Here is a 17933-nt window from a genome sequence, read left to right as displayed (position 1 = left end):
TTACGGTCTAAATCCACCTCCAAAATAGTCCATATGCAGGGATTTCAACATTCGTAAAAACATTATTTTCATCTTAGAATGTTTCTAATAATCTTACAGTTGATAATAGGTAATTTAAGATTTCTTTCGTACATAATATCTTAATTTAGTAGTTTTATCTCTATCGCGTATGGATATGATATACGATCTAGAAAGGAACTACTTCCGGTTGTAGTCAGAAATTTGGAAAATTTGATGCTTTGTGATACGCAAACAAGGTAAATTTACTGTAAAAACTCTTAAAAACACCCCAGATTAAAGAGAGTTGTCTTACATTATGAATACTTTATCAATGAAAACGGAAGTAAACAGAAAATTTTGTCTTCCGTTCCATGCACATGTTACTTCCGTTCCCGCTTTGTTTGTCTTCGAACATTTCAATAAATTTATCCCATTCCTTGATTTTGATTGATTTTTGATTAATTGATAGAGTAGCAGAGGGGAGATTAATAGATATTTGCAATGTATCTTAAGTACCCAGTTGGTCGACATACCCCTGTCATCGCCGTATTGTTTCAAGTAAATGAAAATTGAGAAAGCTTCTTGCATTAATAAGTTGATTGCAGAATGTTTCGTAAATTTGTGAAGGACTGGGGAATATTTCGACTTGGAATGTAGTTAGATTATTTGAAGTAATTGTAGTTATTTCAGGGGTGTGATTTTTCCTCTTTTCAGAGGAAATCCTCTGATATGCTCAATTTTTGAAAAAAAGAAACTGGATTTGATCTAAGTGGCAGAAAATAATATTTTTCCAGGTAGGGTGAGGTGTTTTCCTCCCTTTTTGACCAGTTTCCTCTGGTTTCTGAGGTATTCAGTCATATCCCTGTTATTTAGATCAAAAGATTAATTAAACCATATGTAAACAATGGTATAGTATACCATATTTCATGGCGTTCACAAGCACTGAATTGTTTCTGTAAATAAGTTGTGACCTCTGTATATTAATAATAACACAACTTATTTACAGAAACAAGTGCCTGCGGTGGCGTACTTGTATAATACATAGCCACGCAATATGGTGTTAAATGTGGATTTGTTCATTTTCCAGGTGTAATTGATCCATCTGACTTTGACAAACACCGAATCTCATACCCTCACAATTTCTTCATGTTCACACGACGTCAATTAAGCCGATGTCAGCGTCACTGACAGAGGAGGGTCTGGACCAGGCTCTGGTAATATCGACTGTCGAGGAGCAGATTATTGAGGACCAACAGGCTGCCAAGGAAATTATCCTCTGTCCAGAAATACAGTTTGTGCAGCAGAAATCTCAGGTAACTACAAAAATCTCAGCTTACAGGAAACATCTTGGGTAACCTCAACTAATGTAGTACGTTGCAATTTCCATCATGATTGGTCAGATTGGAAAATCGAGACCCCATGTCACAGCAAGGGTGGCACATTTAAGAACCCTCCCTGCTCAAAGGCCGTAAGTGCCAAGCATAGGCTTAAATTTTGCAGTCCCTCAATGGCAACAGTGACGTCTCCATATGAGTGAAAAATTCTCAAGGGGACGTTAAACAATATACAATCAATAAATTCCCATTTATGATATTGTAGCATATATAGGAGAGAAGAACATTTTTGGCTATACCAGGAATTGAACCTGGAACTCCTGTATTCCCAGTGATTTTTAAAGGCCCATTTTGGGTCCGAATTTCGGCCCTTTCCCCTCCTAGAAATTGCCAATTTTCCACCCAATTTATTTTGCATTTTCCCCAATAGTAAAATTATGAAAGGAAAACATATTTGAAAAAAAATAAACATTCAATGTGAATTATGTATATAAGACTCAACAAAGATTTATGGGAATGAAGATTTGGATAGAATAGTTGAAAGTTTTAGAAGGTTAAAGAAAATTAGATGTGTAAAATAAAGATAATATAATGTTTGATATGATTTTAAAACTTATTTACGATGAAATTGATTTTTCCCAATTTGACTGAAATGTCGACAATATTTCCTAATTCGAAAGCCACAGGACCCTTGTAAAAAATGTAGAAAAATCACTGATTCCTAGTCAGGTACTCTAAACAATGAGCTATCCAGGCTGATATCCACATAGCCCTAACTACTACAATAACAATGTGCTGCACATCTGAAATTTTAATGAATGTTATAAGCTACAAAATTCTATGGATGCAAAGCACCCCATCAAAATCATTTATTACCAGACTGATGGTTGGACTTGTGATAAGAATGAATTTACAATCTGATCACAAATTTGCAGGTTTTGTCTGTCAGTACAATGACTTGAGTGTCATGTCGCCAATTTACCCCTTTGTTTTTGTCAGTAATGCTCCAGTGTTTCATTTCAGGACTTGTAGTTCATCAAGTTACTAAAACAGTGTGCGAAATTAACCATGGACCGATAGACAATGTCTATAGAAAATCAAATCGTTCTATATTAAACAATCGAAATAGCTATAGACCAACATGTCTATCGGAATTCTGAGTAAAAAACTGGTTTCCTGTCGCCTATTAAACATATATAAAAAGCAGGACCAGTAGAAGTGACTCAGATGAGGAATCAGACTGAAACTGAGCTGGAACAAAATGAAAAATAAAACGGAATTCTAATTGAAAATCTTGTGCATGAAATTGAAAAAGAATATAATTAAAATATCATGAATGAATTACCAAAATCAAATTTGTGTCTATTATTTATTTTTTGATAACAATGAATATTGCATGTTAAATTTTGGTCTATAGGAATTTGTTGTGGTCTATAGGGAATGAAATGACTTTAAAGTTAGTTTCGCACACTGCTAAAATATGACTGGAAGATTTTTAGGTATTTATTAATAAGGTTGGTTTGTGTTTTCATACTATTATCCTAATGATGATAATTCAGTAGATTTGTTTTCTACAGCCAGCGAAGGAGAAGGACATTGTTATTTTCCCGAAATCCAGACAGTACTACGCCAAGATGTCCTTGGTTGACCTTGGGAAGAGGCTCCTAGAGGCAGCAAAACGAGGCGAGACGGATGACGTTCGAACGTTGATGTCGAATGGAGCACCTTTCACCACTGATTGGGTAAATTTTCATTGTCAGGAGAGTAGCGAAAACTATCTAATCCAACACCTATTAAAGTGATTCGTTTTGTTTAATCTAAGAATTCCTGCCCGTATTTTCCCCATGATCTTCGCACTGTCCAGTACAACCCTCTGTCTCATCCTACACAAAATTTATCTCCCAGAACATGTTGGATGAGACATATTTATATATAATTATTGAATTTTAAACAGGTTTTTAATTATTGAATTTTAGACAAGTTTGCTTTGAAAATATGTGTAGATATTTAGTCCTCTGGTCCAAACATGAGTAAGACTCAGATGAGCTTAACATATACTCTGTGTACATATTCAGATTCAGTGTGTACTACTAATGTCTATTCTGTATGTGCTTGATGTGTACACTACTTGTACAAATTTAAATGGGCTCAGTGTTTACACTAAATGTGCATTTTTAAATGGGCTCAATGTGTACACTACAAGTATATTTAAATGAGCTCGGTATGTAAGCTACATGTACAGATTTTAGTGGGCTCAATGTGTACACTACTTGTACAGATTTAAATGAGCTCAGGTGTAAAATATTTACATGTCCAAGTGTGCTCAATATGCAATCTGATTAAAACCAGATCTTCAATCCGCTCCTCTATTGGCCATGTCGCACGACATGGCCAATAGAGGAGCGGATTGAAGATCTGGTTTTAATCAGATTGGCTCAATATGTAATCTTGTTTGGTCATAATAAAAATGCTAATTTTTATGATACAGCCTCATGAATGACTTAGTTTTCACTGTTCAGACTTTAACGTTTACATGATAATTAGCGTTAACGTTTACATGATAATTAGCGTTAATAACGTTTATATGATGTTTATTGTTGATTTTTACATAATGATTAGTGTTAATTTTTACATGATTACTGTTAATTCGTACAGCTGGGTACCTCCCAATGATTACTGTTAATTTGTTACAGCTGGGTACCTCCCCATTACACTTTGCTTCCCAGTATGGTCACCTAGACACAGCGGAGGTCCTGCTGAGGGCTGGAATCAGTCGGGATGCACGGACCAAAGTGGACAGGACCCCGCTCCATGTGGCATCACAGGAGGGTCACTCCGAGATAGTGGAACTTTTGGTGCAGCATGCAGCCGATGTGGATGCAAAAGACATGGTGGGTAGATTTGACGATTCTTAAAGGGACTGATTCAAGATTTCCCCCTAAATAATGAGATTTTGTTTTTCACTTTAAATAGTCAAAAATCTATTGTCAAATGTGTTTAAAAGATTTCACAAAAAATTAAGGTTATATGTCATGATAGAAGTTCATTATGGAGAGTTTAATATTATTATACTGAAAACAAAGATTGAGGTGTGTTATTGTTTACAATGTTTCCTAAATAGATGGATTTCAATCTAAGTTTATTATATATATCATATTTTCAGTATACTTTATGTAAAATGTGTCATTTAAAAGTTAAATTTGTGACTGTACAAAATTAAAATGCTTTAAATTACAAAATTAACATTTCACTGGTTTGTTTGTAAACATGAAAAGACACGAGTCTTTGTTTACATAGCACAGAGTTGAGACTAAAATATTGCTTTTATCCAAGGTCCAAATTTTGGTTGTCAACATTAAATAAGTTATATTTTTAACATTAAAAATGCCAAAAAAAATTCAAAGAGTATGATCCAGTCTCTGTATGACACTTTCCTAAAAATTGTCAGGCTCTCGAACAATGAAGAGCTATTTTAAGATTAGGCTTTCATACAAAAAGGATTCTATTATTAACTGATTTGGCCCTAATTCTGATTGTCATTTATATTACATAGAAGTGAAATCATACAAAACTAATGCATCAATAATTTTAGTATTAACTGGTGAATTTAATGTGTAATGTCACAAATTTGTGCCTCTACCTCCACTTTCTTGCGACTAGCTTAAACTTGCTTTTAAGTTTTCAAATAGTTTGAATGTCATACAACATCCACAGACACTGAATTTTGCAAATTTAGAGAAATCCGTTTTGGGTAAATAGATGCGTAATTCTTATTATTTAAACTGCCCAAAATGTTGAAATTTTTGGACAATTTTCGGAAAGTGTTGAAAAATCTTTACTGTTGTGAAATCAATTTCCAAAGTATGAGGAAACTGTTTCAGAAAATATGTTTAATTTTGATTTTGCCTTCTTCTACGTGCCTGGAAATAACCAAAGACAGTAGACCAGAAATAGTGTTGTCAGGCAGTGCGATGATTTTTATGTAAATTTATGGCATTTCAATGTTAAACCACGTCAATTTCAAATACATTTATCTTTATCATTGACAATGCCATGAAAATGAAGTGATGCAAAAATGTCTTGGTTAATTAGATGTTTGAGTTTTATTTCTGTGATGATTTATTTCTTACAACAGCAGAATCACATGAAACAGAAATTTATCTTATGAAGATATACTGCATTATTTCTGTATTTTGATGTAACAACTGTTGTTTTCAGTTAAAAATGACCCCTCTCCACTGGGCCACAGAGAAAGGACACGCCCATGTGATGGAGGCCCTGATAAAGCATGGGGCAGATACCACATGTGAAAACAAGGTTAGTTTTTAAAATTTTACTGTAGATATATTTCCATAATTTCACGGGTTATTTTTTTGTTTGGTTTGGTCAGTGGGTACAAGATTCCACTATAAAGTTGCTTGTGGCATACTTGAAAATAGCTAACATACATGTACTTAAAGTCCACTGGTATCAATTATTGATAAGCAGATTTTATGTGACTGCAGACTTTAGTATGGTGTGTAAAAATGTATGTTTACAGTATCCTAGACACTGGGCCCCGATAAAGCATGGGACGATAGGACATGTGAAAACAAGGTTAATGTTTAATTATCACATACCCAGGATGGGCCCTGATAAAGCCTGGGATTAATACAACATGTGAGGTTTTGTGTCTAATATATCCCAGACGCTGGGCCCTGATAAAGCCTGGGGCTACATAATGTGTGAATACAAGATTATTACTCCATGGCCTTACATTAACCACAATGTGCTGCCATTCTCTCCACTTCATACGTGTTTTATGGAGATTTGAGTTTTATTAAATAGGTGTATTAAGAAAAAAATCTTCAGAATCACAAAGCTATAGATTGTTAAATTGATATGGAAACACAGGTTCAAGTGTATTCACAATATGTTCAAAATTAGATAATTTTCATTAGAGGGGGGAGGGGTTAGATAAGTTTGAATAAAGGATTAAGTTTGCAGTTGACATGTAGATGTGGGGTGTGACCCATGTGTCATTCCATTATGCACTCATAATATAACTTTTATTTCCGTAATCGGAGATTTGAAGGATGTAGTTGTCTGTCTGTCCAAAAAACTTTAACCTTGACGATAACTTTTGAATGAATGGTGATATGGCTTTCATATTTCACATGTATATCCTTGTCACAAGACCTTTTGGTTACAAAATATTTTACCTTGTGACCTCACTTTGGGGTTTGACCCAATTTTGAAGAACTTTAACCTTGGTCATGATTTTAGAATGTTTGATTATGGAGCTTTCATATTCCACGTGCTTATTTTTTATGACAAGACCTTTCTATTAGTACCCAATTTATTTTTTTACCTCATGACCTTGTTCTTGGAATTTGACCACACAGGGCATTTTCACAAACACATCTTGTTTGTGAAATTTGTCACAGATTCTTACAAACCAAATATTATTTCCAGGAACTAAAATCGAGTGTTTTTTTCTTCTATAAGTTTGACCAAAAGTGTATTTTCAGCAGGCCAAAATGACCCAATATTTAGTATTACACATTTTAGCAGAATTCCTTTGGACTTTGCTCTTTACTTATGTGTTATGATAATTTACAGTTTGACCTCTTTGGACTTTGCTTGTTATGCTAATTTACAGTTTGAGAGAACCTCTTTCACTTATGTCTTTTACTTATAAATGCATTATGATAATTTACAGTTTGACAGAACCCCTTTGGACATTGCAATTGCCAACGGAAGAGCGGACCTAGTCCAGATACTGCAGCTAGCTCAGGTATCATTAGAATAGCTATACAGGCTGCAGATTTCACTGTATATTTTAGTTGTCTACTTGTCGTTTTCATTGGCAATTGTCGTTATTCCACGTTCTTGAAATTGTGCTAAAAAAGACATTTCGTAACCACTAGGATGTAATTCTAATCGAAATGAACAAATTCTTTTATCTAAACAGCACACTCATATAGGAAGCATGGGTGACGACGAGACTGTTACCATAGAAACTACGGAAGTGGATACGGAGAATGTGGAGGAGACTGTGACGGTGTCTACAGACTTGGAAGGGGGTAAACAAGGCAAGAGAGAGTTAGGGGGGGGGGGGGGGGGGGGAGAGTGGCATGAAAACAAGAATTTTCCACTCCCAAACTTGCAGTTTATAAATAGATTCCTCTAGTCCTCCGGTACATGATTGCCTGTGTCTTCTAAAGCTGAATTTATTTATTTAATTTTTTTTTTTTTTTGATAATTAAATTGTTAACCTGCTGTTCTTTTTGTTCAACTATGAAATGAAATAAAAGCTTTTTCATTGGATAAATCAGGTCATGAGACATATGATAAACAATCTCAATTTTTTATGACATGATAGGCCCAGGGTAGAGTGTTGGAAGCAGAGGGTGGTTATTTGGAAATTGTATTAAACATTCTGAGATCAGTGTACATCTGGTGAACAAATGGTGACCTCGCTGACACGAGTTGTTTCTTAGTGTAACTAATTTTTCTAAATTCAAATACTGAATACAAAATGTACGTACTGGAAACTTATGAATATCTGTTTCATTGTTTATTTACAAATGGTCAATGGAAACTTCATTTGCACAACAGGTCACTCTGATTGAGTTATAGATAGTTTGCTTTGCAAGCCAACATGTCTCAATATGGTTAGAAAAGAATTTGAAAATTAATTTCACACAGTTATCTTGAAAACTTTGGTTTGTTTTGAACTGATTACCTACTGTACATGTTCTCAATGGTCAGCTTTGGGTCATGTCTTTATATATATACATGTATATATATACTGTAAATGAATGACTACAGACATCGAATGGCAAAGATGTTTGCTAATCTTTTGAGTATTTCATGTACACATTTAAAATTTGGTAGACAGGAACTGGTTTAAATTAGTGATAAAACATAGACATTTAACTTATTGCAGTTATTTCTATACATATCTCACACTTTTCTGCATTTCTATCCACATTGGAAATGATAAATGATTTATTTCTGAACCTTAGCAATCTTTTACAACCACAGAGATGATTTTTATCAATTTACCAAATTACATCTTCAATAACTGGATTTAGAATATAAATCTTATATACAGCAAATAATCCATTCCCATGGATGGAGTCAATTACATTTTTCAATTACCCCATCCCTGTCCATGTTGGTAGTGAGTAACTTAGTAGCACAAGTTTTTCTTTTTTAGATGGTCAGGATCAAACCAACTCCTCCGTGTTGGCGACATTAGCAGCGTTAGCTGAGGCCACTGCTCCAAACACGCAAGGTAGGTCCGCAGCGATGTACATCTCAAGTGGTGGGTGTGTGTGTCTCAGGTCTCTGTTCACTGTCCACACACATTGGCACACAGTCAGGATGTGCATCTCAGGGGTGGGTGGGTGTGTCTTTGTTCACTGTCCACATGGTCAGCGATGTACATCGGGGGGGGGGGGGGGGGGGTCTAAGTTCTCTGTTCACTGTCCACACGGTCAGTGATGTGCATCATATTGAAGGTTGCCAGCCAACAAATATTGCAGAATATGAATTATTCCCTGTCGATTCCCACTCTCCACATTAACTAGCCTATCATACTAACTAGAGATGCTTTCTAAAACAGCTAATCTTAGCAAACAAGCTCTAATAACAGATTGCAGATGCAGTACGAGTCCCGCATTCTAAATGAATGGGAGATTTTGCTCTTCATGAATGGTTTTTATTTCAGTATCATTTTGGGTCCTGTACGATTTTATTCTGTACTTCAGTGTCGACGGCAAATGCAGATGCCATGACGTGGCTCGAGAGTCAGGGAATTACCATGATAACCACAACAGAGGGCGGGATCATCTCGTCAGCAATGGAGAGCGGACAGTCCATCGCTCTGACAGGTAATTATTCACCAGTCCATCGCTCTGACATGTAATTATTCACCAGTCCATCGCTCTGACAGGTAATTATCATGTCCAGTCCATCGCTCTGACAAGTGCAGTGCTCCCTCGATATATTGCCAACTTTTGTTCAAGACGAATTCGGGCAATAAATCGGGTGGTAATATAACAAATTTACCATTACGGACAATTTACTGAGCAGTCAAAAGAAATTCAATACCATACAGTTATTTGGACATCATTTTGTATAAACATTTAAATTATCTGGAGTTTAATTCAGCAATTACTAGTAATTAGCCTGACCACCTGCGTGTCCAAACTGTCACACTTCACCGAACCTCTATCAAAGTACAAGTGTGGTTACCGATGGATGTTAGGTAATTGACAATATTATCGAGGGTAAACCCTATGAAATTTTACCATTTGTTTGTGAAAATGGGGCATTATTCGGGGTTGGCATTATAACAGGGTGTTAACATGGGAGGAAATCTGTTCTTTAGGATTTTCAAGCAATCTGACAAGTAATTATTCACCAGTTCATTGATCTGACAAGTAATTATTCACCAGTCCATCAATCTGACAGGTAATTATTTACCAGTCCATGGATTTGACATGTAATTATGTAACTTACCAGTTAACAGCTCTGACAGGCAATTCTATAAATAAAATAAAGAATTGACTGTAATTTCTGTATATTCAGCTCTCCTTGTGAACTTGTTTGTTTGTATTTACAGAAGCAGGCAAGATAGCATTGACCAACATAATCAAACAGCAGGGACTGTCCCCGGGCACGCTGATTACCCAGGATTCCGTGCTATCGGACGATGCCATAGTATCGGACGATGCCGTGGTTACACAAGAGTCAGCCATTTTGGGGGCGGGAGAAGTGTTAGAGGAGGACGTTCAACAAGAACTTCAGGAAGGGGAAGAGAGTCAGGTGGGTACTGTGGTGGTGGTGGTGGTGGTGGTGGTGGTGGGGGGGGGGGGGTCTTTGTGGCTGTACTATAGAAAGATTTGCTAAATTATGTATAGTGGTCAGATGGGTTCAATTGGTAGAGCACCTGACTAGAGATTCAGGGGGCCCTGGTTCGAATCCTGGTCTGGTCCATCACATTTTCTTTCTTCCTGTTACACATGATTGACAAAAGGCTGCCTGTAGATGCATAACAGAGAGAACCTCAGAGTGCTTTGGTAGGAGAGTTTTGAGTTACTGCCAGAACACTGTTTTCCCCTGAATTTGATAGCCTTATGAATTTGCTGTTTTTAAGTCGAAGAACATTAAAGACATGACTGATTTTTACACTTTAAAGGGACTGACTCATGATTTTACCCAAAATTTTGTTTTTCACTTTTAATGATCAAAATCTACTGTCTAATGTGTTTGAAAGATTTCACATGAAAATTAAGGTGATACATCATCACAGAATCTCATTTTAGAGAGTTTATTATTTGTTTTGTAAACAAAGATTGCGGTATTCTATTGTTTATGAAATTTTCAAAAGAAATGGATATCGATCTAAGTATTATTATCTTTCACATTTCAAGCATTTTTGGGGTGAAATATGTCATCTAAAAGTTAAAATTTGTTACTATGCAAAATTAAGATGCATTATCTTGCAAAATCAATATTTCACTTGTTTGTTTGTTTACATAAAAAGACTCGAGTCTTTATTTACATAACACATATTTAAGGCTAAAATATTACTTTTATTCTTGTATTCAGAAGGTCAAAATTTTGGCTGTCAACATTAAATGAGCTATATTTCTAATTTTTAAGATCAAAAATGAAAAATATTTTTATCAAAAATCGTGAACCAGTCCCTTTAAATGTACCGGAGCTTAAACAATATTTTTGAAAAAAGGGTGTTATTTTTACCTCAGTTCACAAGATGGAAGTTGTGAACTGAACTTGCAATAGGAGACTGTTTCTCGTTAGAATACCAGTTGATGACTGACCCTTAAAAGTCCGAAAAGCTGTAGATCTACTGCGTAATTCAACCTGAATTAACATTGGGAGGGATCAGGAGGGGGGGTTCAGGCCTGTATAGATTTCCATATTATCCTATGTAGATTTTCATCCTATGTAGATTTACATCAGCATCACAATTTTGTCATTAACCTTATTACACAAAGAAAACAAAGTGTAAGCAAAGTGTTTTAATTTACACGTCATGTAGCTGCTAATATAACAAAATAGATCTAGCACAGATCACATTCCTATGTTTTGATTTGGTAGATCGATTCAGATGTTTAAGCACTACTGTCCAATTATTACCGTAATAGTTCTGTTAAGATTTCATTGCTTCACTGACCACAGATCACCGTTACATTTACTGCTTTAATAAACATAGATTGCTATTTCATACATTGCTCCCATGAACTCAAATTAGCGTTACATTCACTGCTCCAACAGAGATCACCGTTTCATATGCTGCCCCAGTAAATTCAAATCGCCATAAAAATTTCGACAGTAACTCGAAATTCTCCTATTTACAATTGTGTCCAGTTGTTCCTACTTTATCACTGCACTCCATATATTATATTGCTACACTGAGTACTGTTCACAAAGGGAACAATTGGTGGTAGGTGGTATTTCATAATCAAAAGGAGTAACTACATTATAGTTGTTGTTTTATGAAGTGATAGTAATGTTGGTGCTTATTTTTTCGTCCAACAGAAAGTGATAACAATCGTGGCCGCCGCGGGACTAGAAGAGAACCAGGAGGGATTAGGCGAGGTCATGGTGATGGGATCAGGGGACGCTACTGATGAAGCACTTGGTAGGAACAAATTATTGCAAGCTTGTATAGTTGTGAAACACCATCGAAATACTTTGTGAGGGAAATTTACAAACTACTCTGAAGCGTGGAGTCGACATTATCCTGAGAAAAGTTGCAGCTAATTGTTTTGACTGAATGTCATCCAATCAGAACGTAGTAGGCGGAGTCTAAACATCACCTCATTGCTCAGCCAGAATTGCCTGTTTAATTTCAAAGAGAGACAGGCATCGTTTTTTGAAGGGGGGAGGGGTGTGGCAACTGGAAGAAAAAATGGAAGCTGAAACTATTCTGAAGATAACACGGGCTCCATGTTTGAGTGTAGTTCAAAAGACCTATGACGTTTGTTGTGTGCTTGGCAAGTCATTACCTATGTTAAACGATTTAGGTCTGACACGACTCAAGTGTCATTTGTTGAACCCAGGCCCTCACGATTTTAAAGCAAACATTCTGTCCACTTGGGTACCGCTCATAATCTGACAATTTATTCAGCAAATAGCAAGTACAAATAAGAGGAGGAGATTAGGTTTGGATTGGATGTCCTTCTTAATCTGGTTATTGAAGCACGTAGGCCATTGGTACATGTCTATTTATAACATATTTCAGAATCTGCAGAGGAACCACCATTGAAGAAACTGAAGTCTGAGACAATAGAAGAAGAGGACACTAGTATATACACCAACCCAATAGAGACAGTCCCCTCAGAGGAGGTACGTACACTGTATATACCGACACAATAGAGACAGTCCCCTCAGAGGAGGTACGTATATACTGACACAATAGAGACAGTCCCCTCAGAGGAGGTACGTATATACTGACACAATAGAGACAGTCCCCTCAGAGGAGGTACGTATATACTGACACAATAGAGACAGCCCCCTCAGAGGAGGTACGTATATACTGACACAATACAGACAGTCCCCTCAGAGGAGGTACATACACTGTATATATGGACACAATAGAGACAGTCCCCTCAGAGGAGGTACATACACTGTATATACGGACACAATAGAGACAGTCCCCCTCAGAGGAGGTACGTATATATACGGACACAATAGAGACAGCCCCCTCAGAGGAGGTACGTATATACTGACACAATAGAGACAGTCCCCCTCAGAGGAGGTAAGTATATACTGACACAATAGAGACAGCCCCATCAGAGGAGGTACGTATATACCAAGAGAAAGTCATGGAGGAGGTGTGTACACATTGACTCCATAGAGAAAGTCATGGAGGAGGTGTGTGATGGGTACAATGGAGTATCATGATTAAGGATTTCTAATGGAGTCTCCTCTTGATCATAGATTTTATGCTTTTAATCTAAATGAAAATTGTTGTCCGCAAAATTGGAATGAAATTTACATTTCATTACTTTTGTACAATTTGTAATTTGAACAATATGCAATGTGCTATATATTAGTGTACAAAGTGACCATGACCTTTTTAGGGAGATGACCTTGATAAGGAGAGCTTGCGTCGACAACTGGAAGAAATGCAGCGACAGGCAGAAGTTTACAAACTGCAGCTTCAGCAAAAAGAGGAGGAGGCCGCCGCCTACAAAAAGAAACTGGACGAGAGCATCATCACCGAGGTTTCCACGGAGGAGACGTAGGGGTCAGAGGTCATACTGTACAGAGAGACGATGTGTGTGTGTGTTGAATGGTGATTTGTAGGAAATGGTTGTTACACATTTGTAGCGAGTGTCATTTGTGAAAAATTCTGTAAATCACTATTTATTCGCAAAAAATTGTTATATTTCACCTGAATTTGTGAGTTTGACTCACCACGACGTTAGGATATTCATGACTGATTATGTATAATATTATATACATAGTGATGACCAAACTGAGCATTGATAAAAGGCTGATAATTCTGAGACGAGACGAGCATGGAATTAGTCTTATGAAATAAGTGTAAGGTATAGAGTTCCTTGACGGTGTCAAAATGACACTGGCAGATCTGTAATGAGAAGTAAACTGCTTTATTTCAGGACAACAGGTGCTTGCATCCTTAAAACAATAAGTGTCAATCTTCCAGTGTGGATTTTGAAGAAATGGATATTTTTAATGGAGGATAGTCTTATTTTCTGATGTAGTAGAGGATGTTTGACTAAGTTGTGCTGATGATGAGAGTGGCGACACTGAATGCGTGTCGTTAAAAGAATCTGTGTGAATGGAGTGTTTGTGCCTGAAAGCATGATCTCGCTGTATGTTTTAGAAAATGTACGATTTCTGTTCAAAGGGAGAGAACTAGTGTTGACTGAGGGACACAATTAATGTAGGTGTTTGTCTTCATGAATGATCATGGTGACACCTGGAGAATAGGTCACCAAGAGTGTTTATCATTTTATTCATATGTACATCTTGTCATTGTTTTTGTTGGTTATTATTCATCCATGTTGTAATCACTACATCATGTTGATAACAGAAATCACAATGTCATTTTGTCAAGATTCCAAATTCTTACTTTACAATGTCACACTTGATTTTTGAATGACAATAAATTGAGTGAAATGATGATGCGTGAAGTAATATTTGAGAAGAAAGATTAGTTGGATTGAATGTTTGGGAGCAAATATTGTATCCCAGTTAATGTAGATGTTTGAAGATGATTTCAGAAAGTGAAGTCTATTTGGAGAGTGTGTGTGGATATTGTACACATATATGTGCTCATACACTAACATGTACTGCTCTGTCCAATGAGCCTTGCTGGCCACATGAATTATAAGAATGACTTTTTTTAAAAAACATTTTTTGATCTCGCTTCATGACATTTAAAGGGGCATGGACACGATTTGAGCTGAACATTTTCAAATTTTATTTTTCCATTTATATTGTTTACAATGTTTAACTAAGTTATTTCTATTGGTTAACTAAAATTTGAATATCAGTTGTTGAGTTATAAGTGAGATACAGCACTCTGACTTCTTTGTTATGTAAACAAGGCTCGTGCTATGTTTTTGTTTACATTAGACTGTTAAATAGAAAATAGCTGTTTTAAACAAAATGAGATGCACCAAACACTAGAAAATATTTGATTGTGTTAAGAATTCAGTTTTAAATTGAAAAAGTCTGCTTTAAGGTAGGTAAATACGATTAGAAATTTCTGTCAATCAAAATATTTTTTCATCTAAATAACTTTAACAACTCATAAACTAACTAAAAAACCCATATTAGACATACCTTTGCGGGTTTATTTTCATACTATGTGCTACAGAGCACATATACCCCCAAATGCACCCCTTCCTTTTTCTCACAATTGTGTGTGTTATTTTTCTTTTCCTTTTTTTTTTTTTTTTGGCTATCAATCATATCATACATAAAAATACATACATGCTATCTCATACTTATAGAAAAAATAAATTCATGTAGATTCTAGCAACTACAGCTTATGTACAAATAATTTTGTTTCTTGAAAGTACGTATGATGAAGAGTTCAAATATTAAACAACTTTGCTGATGATTTTCTGAGGCTTTATAATTCTGGGTTTCTCTGAACCAAACACAAACTCACAAAAAACAGTTTGAATTCCACTGTGAGGGTCACGCCTATGTATGATTTTTAACTTGTTCAGACTTAAGATTGCAAGCTATATATTGAGCCTTTTAGAGATCAGTGTAGTTATTATATTGCTTTGTACCATTGGAGCTAGTGAGGACTTGACACTATATTAATTCATGGTAAATATATCTGAAGATTCACAATTGAATGCTAAATTTGACTCGTACAGTTCTCGTAAACTACAAACATTAGACAAAGAAGTTATAACCAGAACTTTCTAGTATGTGTTTAAAATTTAAAACCGGATATGTAAAAGCACGGCCTTTCCTTAAAATGAAACTTTTACTAGTTTATTTAACCTATGTAAACAAAAACATGGCATGTACCATGATTACTGACATTCAAATTTTTGCTGATCATTAGTAATACCTTAGTTAAGCATTCTAAACATTAAAAATAAAATTTGTTGAAATTTTTTAGCTGAAATCGTGTCCATTTCCCTTTAAAGTACACTAATCCAGTTTTCAGGTGAACTTTTATAAAGTAACGAGAAAAAGTAACGAGAGTTGTCGGAAGATTTTTCCCTAAGTTATGGCCCTTGACTTATAAAAACAGCATGCATTATCAGTTTTCCAGACTTTTTTTTGTTGTGCTTCCAAATATTCATTTCACATTTGGTGCATTGCTTTGCCATATGTTACAGATCAAGTTTGATTTTTTCCTGAGTTACGGCCCTTTGACTTTGATAAATGAGTGAATCAGTTTTTTTGAACTTTTTTTGTTGTAGTTGCAGATATTCATTTGATAATTGGTACATTTTTTTTGCCTGTACAAAGTTGTTAAGAACTAGTGGAGTCACATCCACACCAGCTTAAAGTTTACATTCAAGTTTCTTATCTCTGTAGTACTAAAAACTCATTAAAACTTCTAGCATAGTAATACAACAATAGAGCTAAATTATGAAGATGAATGATCACCTACATTTCACAGTTCATTGACTTGGTTGGAGACCTAAACCTAATTATAAATCTGTCTTTTTTCCTGGTTTAGTCTTTGTACCTGTATAGCAGTTGATTTCCAATCATTCCTATCCTGGTTCCCCTGGCAATTTTCCTCTTTACCATAACCTATATAGAAATGAACTTTGAATATTGTTGTGGTCCACTGATTTTCACAACTGGTAGGGGACTATGCATTGCCATGTAATACTCTCAGAATGCTTGTTTTGTTTGTTTTTTTGGGTCACAATAATTACGTATGCATTTCTCGTGCTTCCCTTTTTTCAGCAGGGATCCCACATCAGTCAAAATGGCTGGTTTTAATTCTCTGATTTCACAGGATTACCTGCCATGCAACTCCGTCCGATTTGATTCTCAGAACGACAGTCTGACACGCATCATTGCTATTAACACTACCGACATTCGTTCTTCTGGGACAACTCACAACCATCCGGCTCCTTTGTTTGCACTCTGGATTAAAAGTTGGAAAATCATTTATACCAGCAATATACTGAAGCCCTTGACACTTTTTGACCACTTTGTGTTTGTTTTAGCAATTGTTTTAGTCTGAATGATAGTCCTACCAAACAATTTGTTATATCATTGCAGCTCTGCAATTCTTTGTCCCATCATAAATATATTTTTTTAGCTTGATAACAAATGTAAACATTTTCCATATTTGTCATTGAAATCCTACCAAATTTTCACAAAATGACGTCATTTATGATATTGAAAAATGATGTACAAAATTTGAATTATTTTCCCACTTTCTTTGGAAGTGCCGAGACTTGGTACATAGTTTGTATGGTTTTCCATCATCAGATTCCATGACTGCTCTGGGTACCTATTCCTTCTACACATAAATATACTGTTTTGAGAAAATGATAAATTATATCTCTGATAAATTTTGATTTTATAAATTGTTGGTACCTGCTTAACGTACCTACCAATTTTTTACTCAAAAAAGTTTATCACAAAGGAAAATAAACAGTGTCTTAGTGATTTCTGAATAGTCCTCGTATTGGATGTTGCCAGAGACATATATAACATTATATGTCTGGCAACTTTAAATATGACATATAACATATGTCTGGCAACATCAAATACGACATATAACATTATATATCTCTGGCAACATCAAATACGACATATAACATGTCTGGCAACATCAAATACGACATATAACATATGTCTGGCAACATCAAATACGATATATAACATTATATATTATATGTCTCTGATGTTGCCTTGCTCTGTTGCAGGGACATGTTTCACAGACAGAATGATTCTATATACCAGGGTGTACACATAGTGTTTGGGGGGGGGGGGGGGGGGGGGAGTATTTGAAAAGTTGAATAAGATGACCATGTCCTTTTGAACACCTTACTAAAGAATATCCATGACCTGTAAAGCAAACTGGATGGTTCCCTGTGATGATTTCGA

At 35.7% G+C, this 17933-nt stretch overlaps 1 protein-coding gene across 3 annotated transcripts; it reads left to right on the top strand.

The window, feature by feature from the left end:
- Positions 1 to 113: 113 nt before the first annotated feature.
- Positions 114 to 14508, top strand: LOC125661903 (GA-binding protein subunit beta-1-like). Of its 3 annotated transcripts, none has more exons than XM_048894050.2 (13): positions 114 to 257; positions 1088 to 1313; positions 2912 to 3076; positions 4028 to 4225; positions 5553 to 5651; positions 7036 to 7110; positions 7288 to 7399; positions 8539 to 8616; positions 9092 to 9214; positions 9949 to 10151; positions 11892 to 11994; positions 12598 to 12701; positions 13439 to 14508. In XM_048894050.2, exons 2-13 carry the CDS (start codon positions 1173 to 1175, stop codon positions 13601 to 13603), a joined length of 1566 nt encoding a protein of 521 aa, XP_048750007.1. In that variant the 5' UTR covers positions 114 to 257; positions 1088 to 1172; the 3' UTR covers positions 13604 to 14508. The 3 variants fall into 3 exon arrangements, with proteins under 3 accessions (XP_048750007.1, XP_056001965.1, XP_048750008.1); XM_056145990.1 differs by lacking the exon at positions 114 to 257 and adding an exon at positions 365 to 558; XM_048894051.2 differs by lacking the exon at positions 114 to 257 and adding an exon at positions 541 to 794.
- Positions 14509 to 17933: the final 3425 nt, after the last annotated feature.

The sequence above is a fragment of the Ostrea edulis genome, chromosome 8 (genome assembly GCF_947568905.1).
Source record: "Ostrea edulis chromosome 8, xbOstEdul1.1, whole genome shotgun sequence".
In the NCBI taxonomy this organism is placed as follows: Eukaryota; Metazoa; Mollusca; class Bivalvia; order Ostreida; family Ostreidae; genus Ostrea; species Ostrea edulis.
The sequence above is the reverse complement of the archived record's forward strand: the minus strand, read 5'-3'. Positions and strand labels throughout refer to the sequence as shown.

What these genes read in the sequence shown, in the direction of transcription:
- LOC125661903 (XM_048894050.2), top strand. Translation starts at nt 1,173, where the DNA reads ATGTCAGCGTCACTGACAGAGGAGGGTCTGGACCAGGCTCTGGTAATA. An exon ending in AGATACTGCAGCTAGCTCAG is followed by an intron (nt 7,111 to 7,287) that starts GTATCATTAGAA and finishes TTATCTAAACAG; the next exon opens with CACACTCATATAGGAAGCAT. An exon ending in CACTGCTCCAAACACGCAAG is followed by an intron (nt 8,617 to 9,091) that starts GTAGGTCCGCAG and finishes TCTGTACTTCAG; the next exon opens with TGTCGACGGCAAATGCAGAT.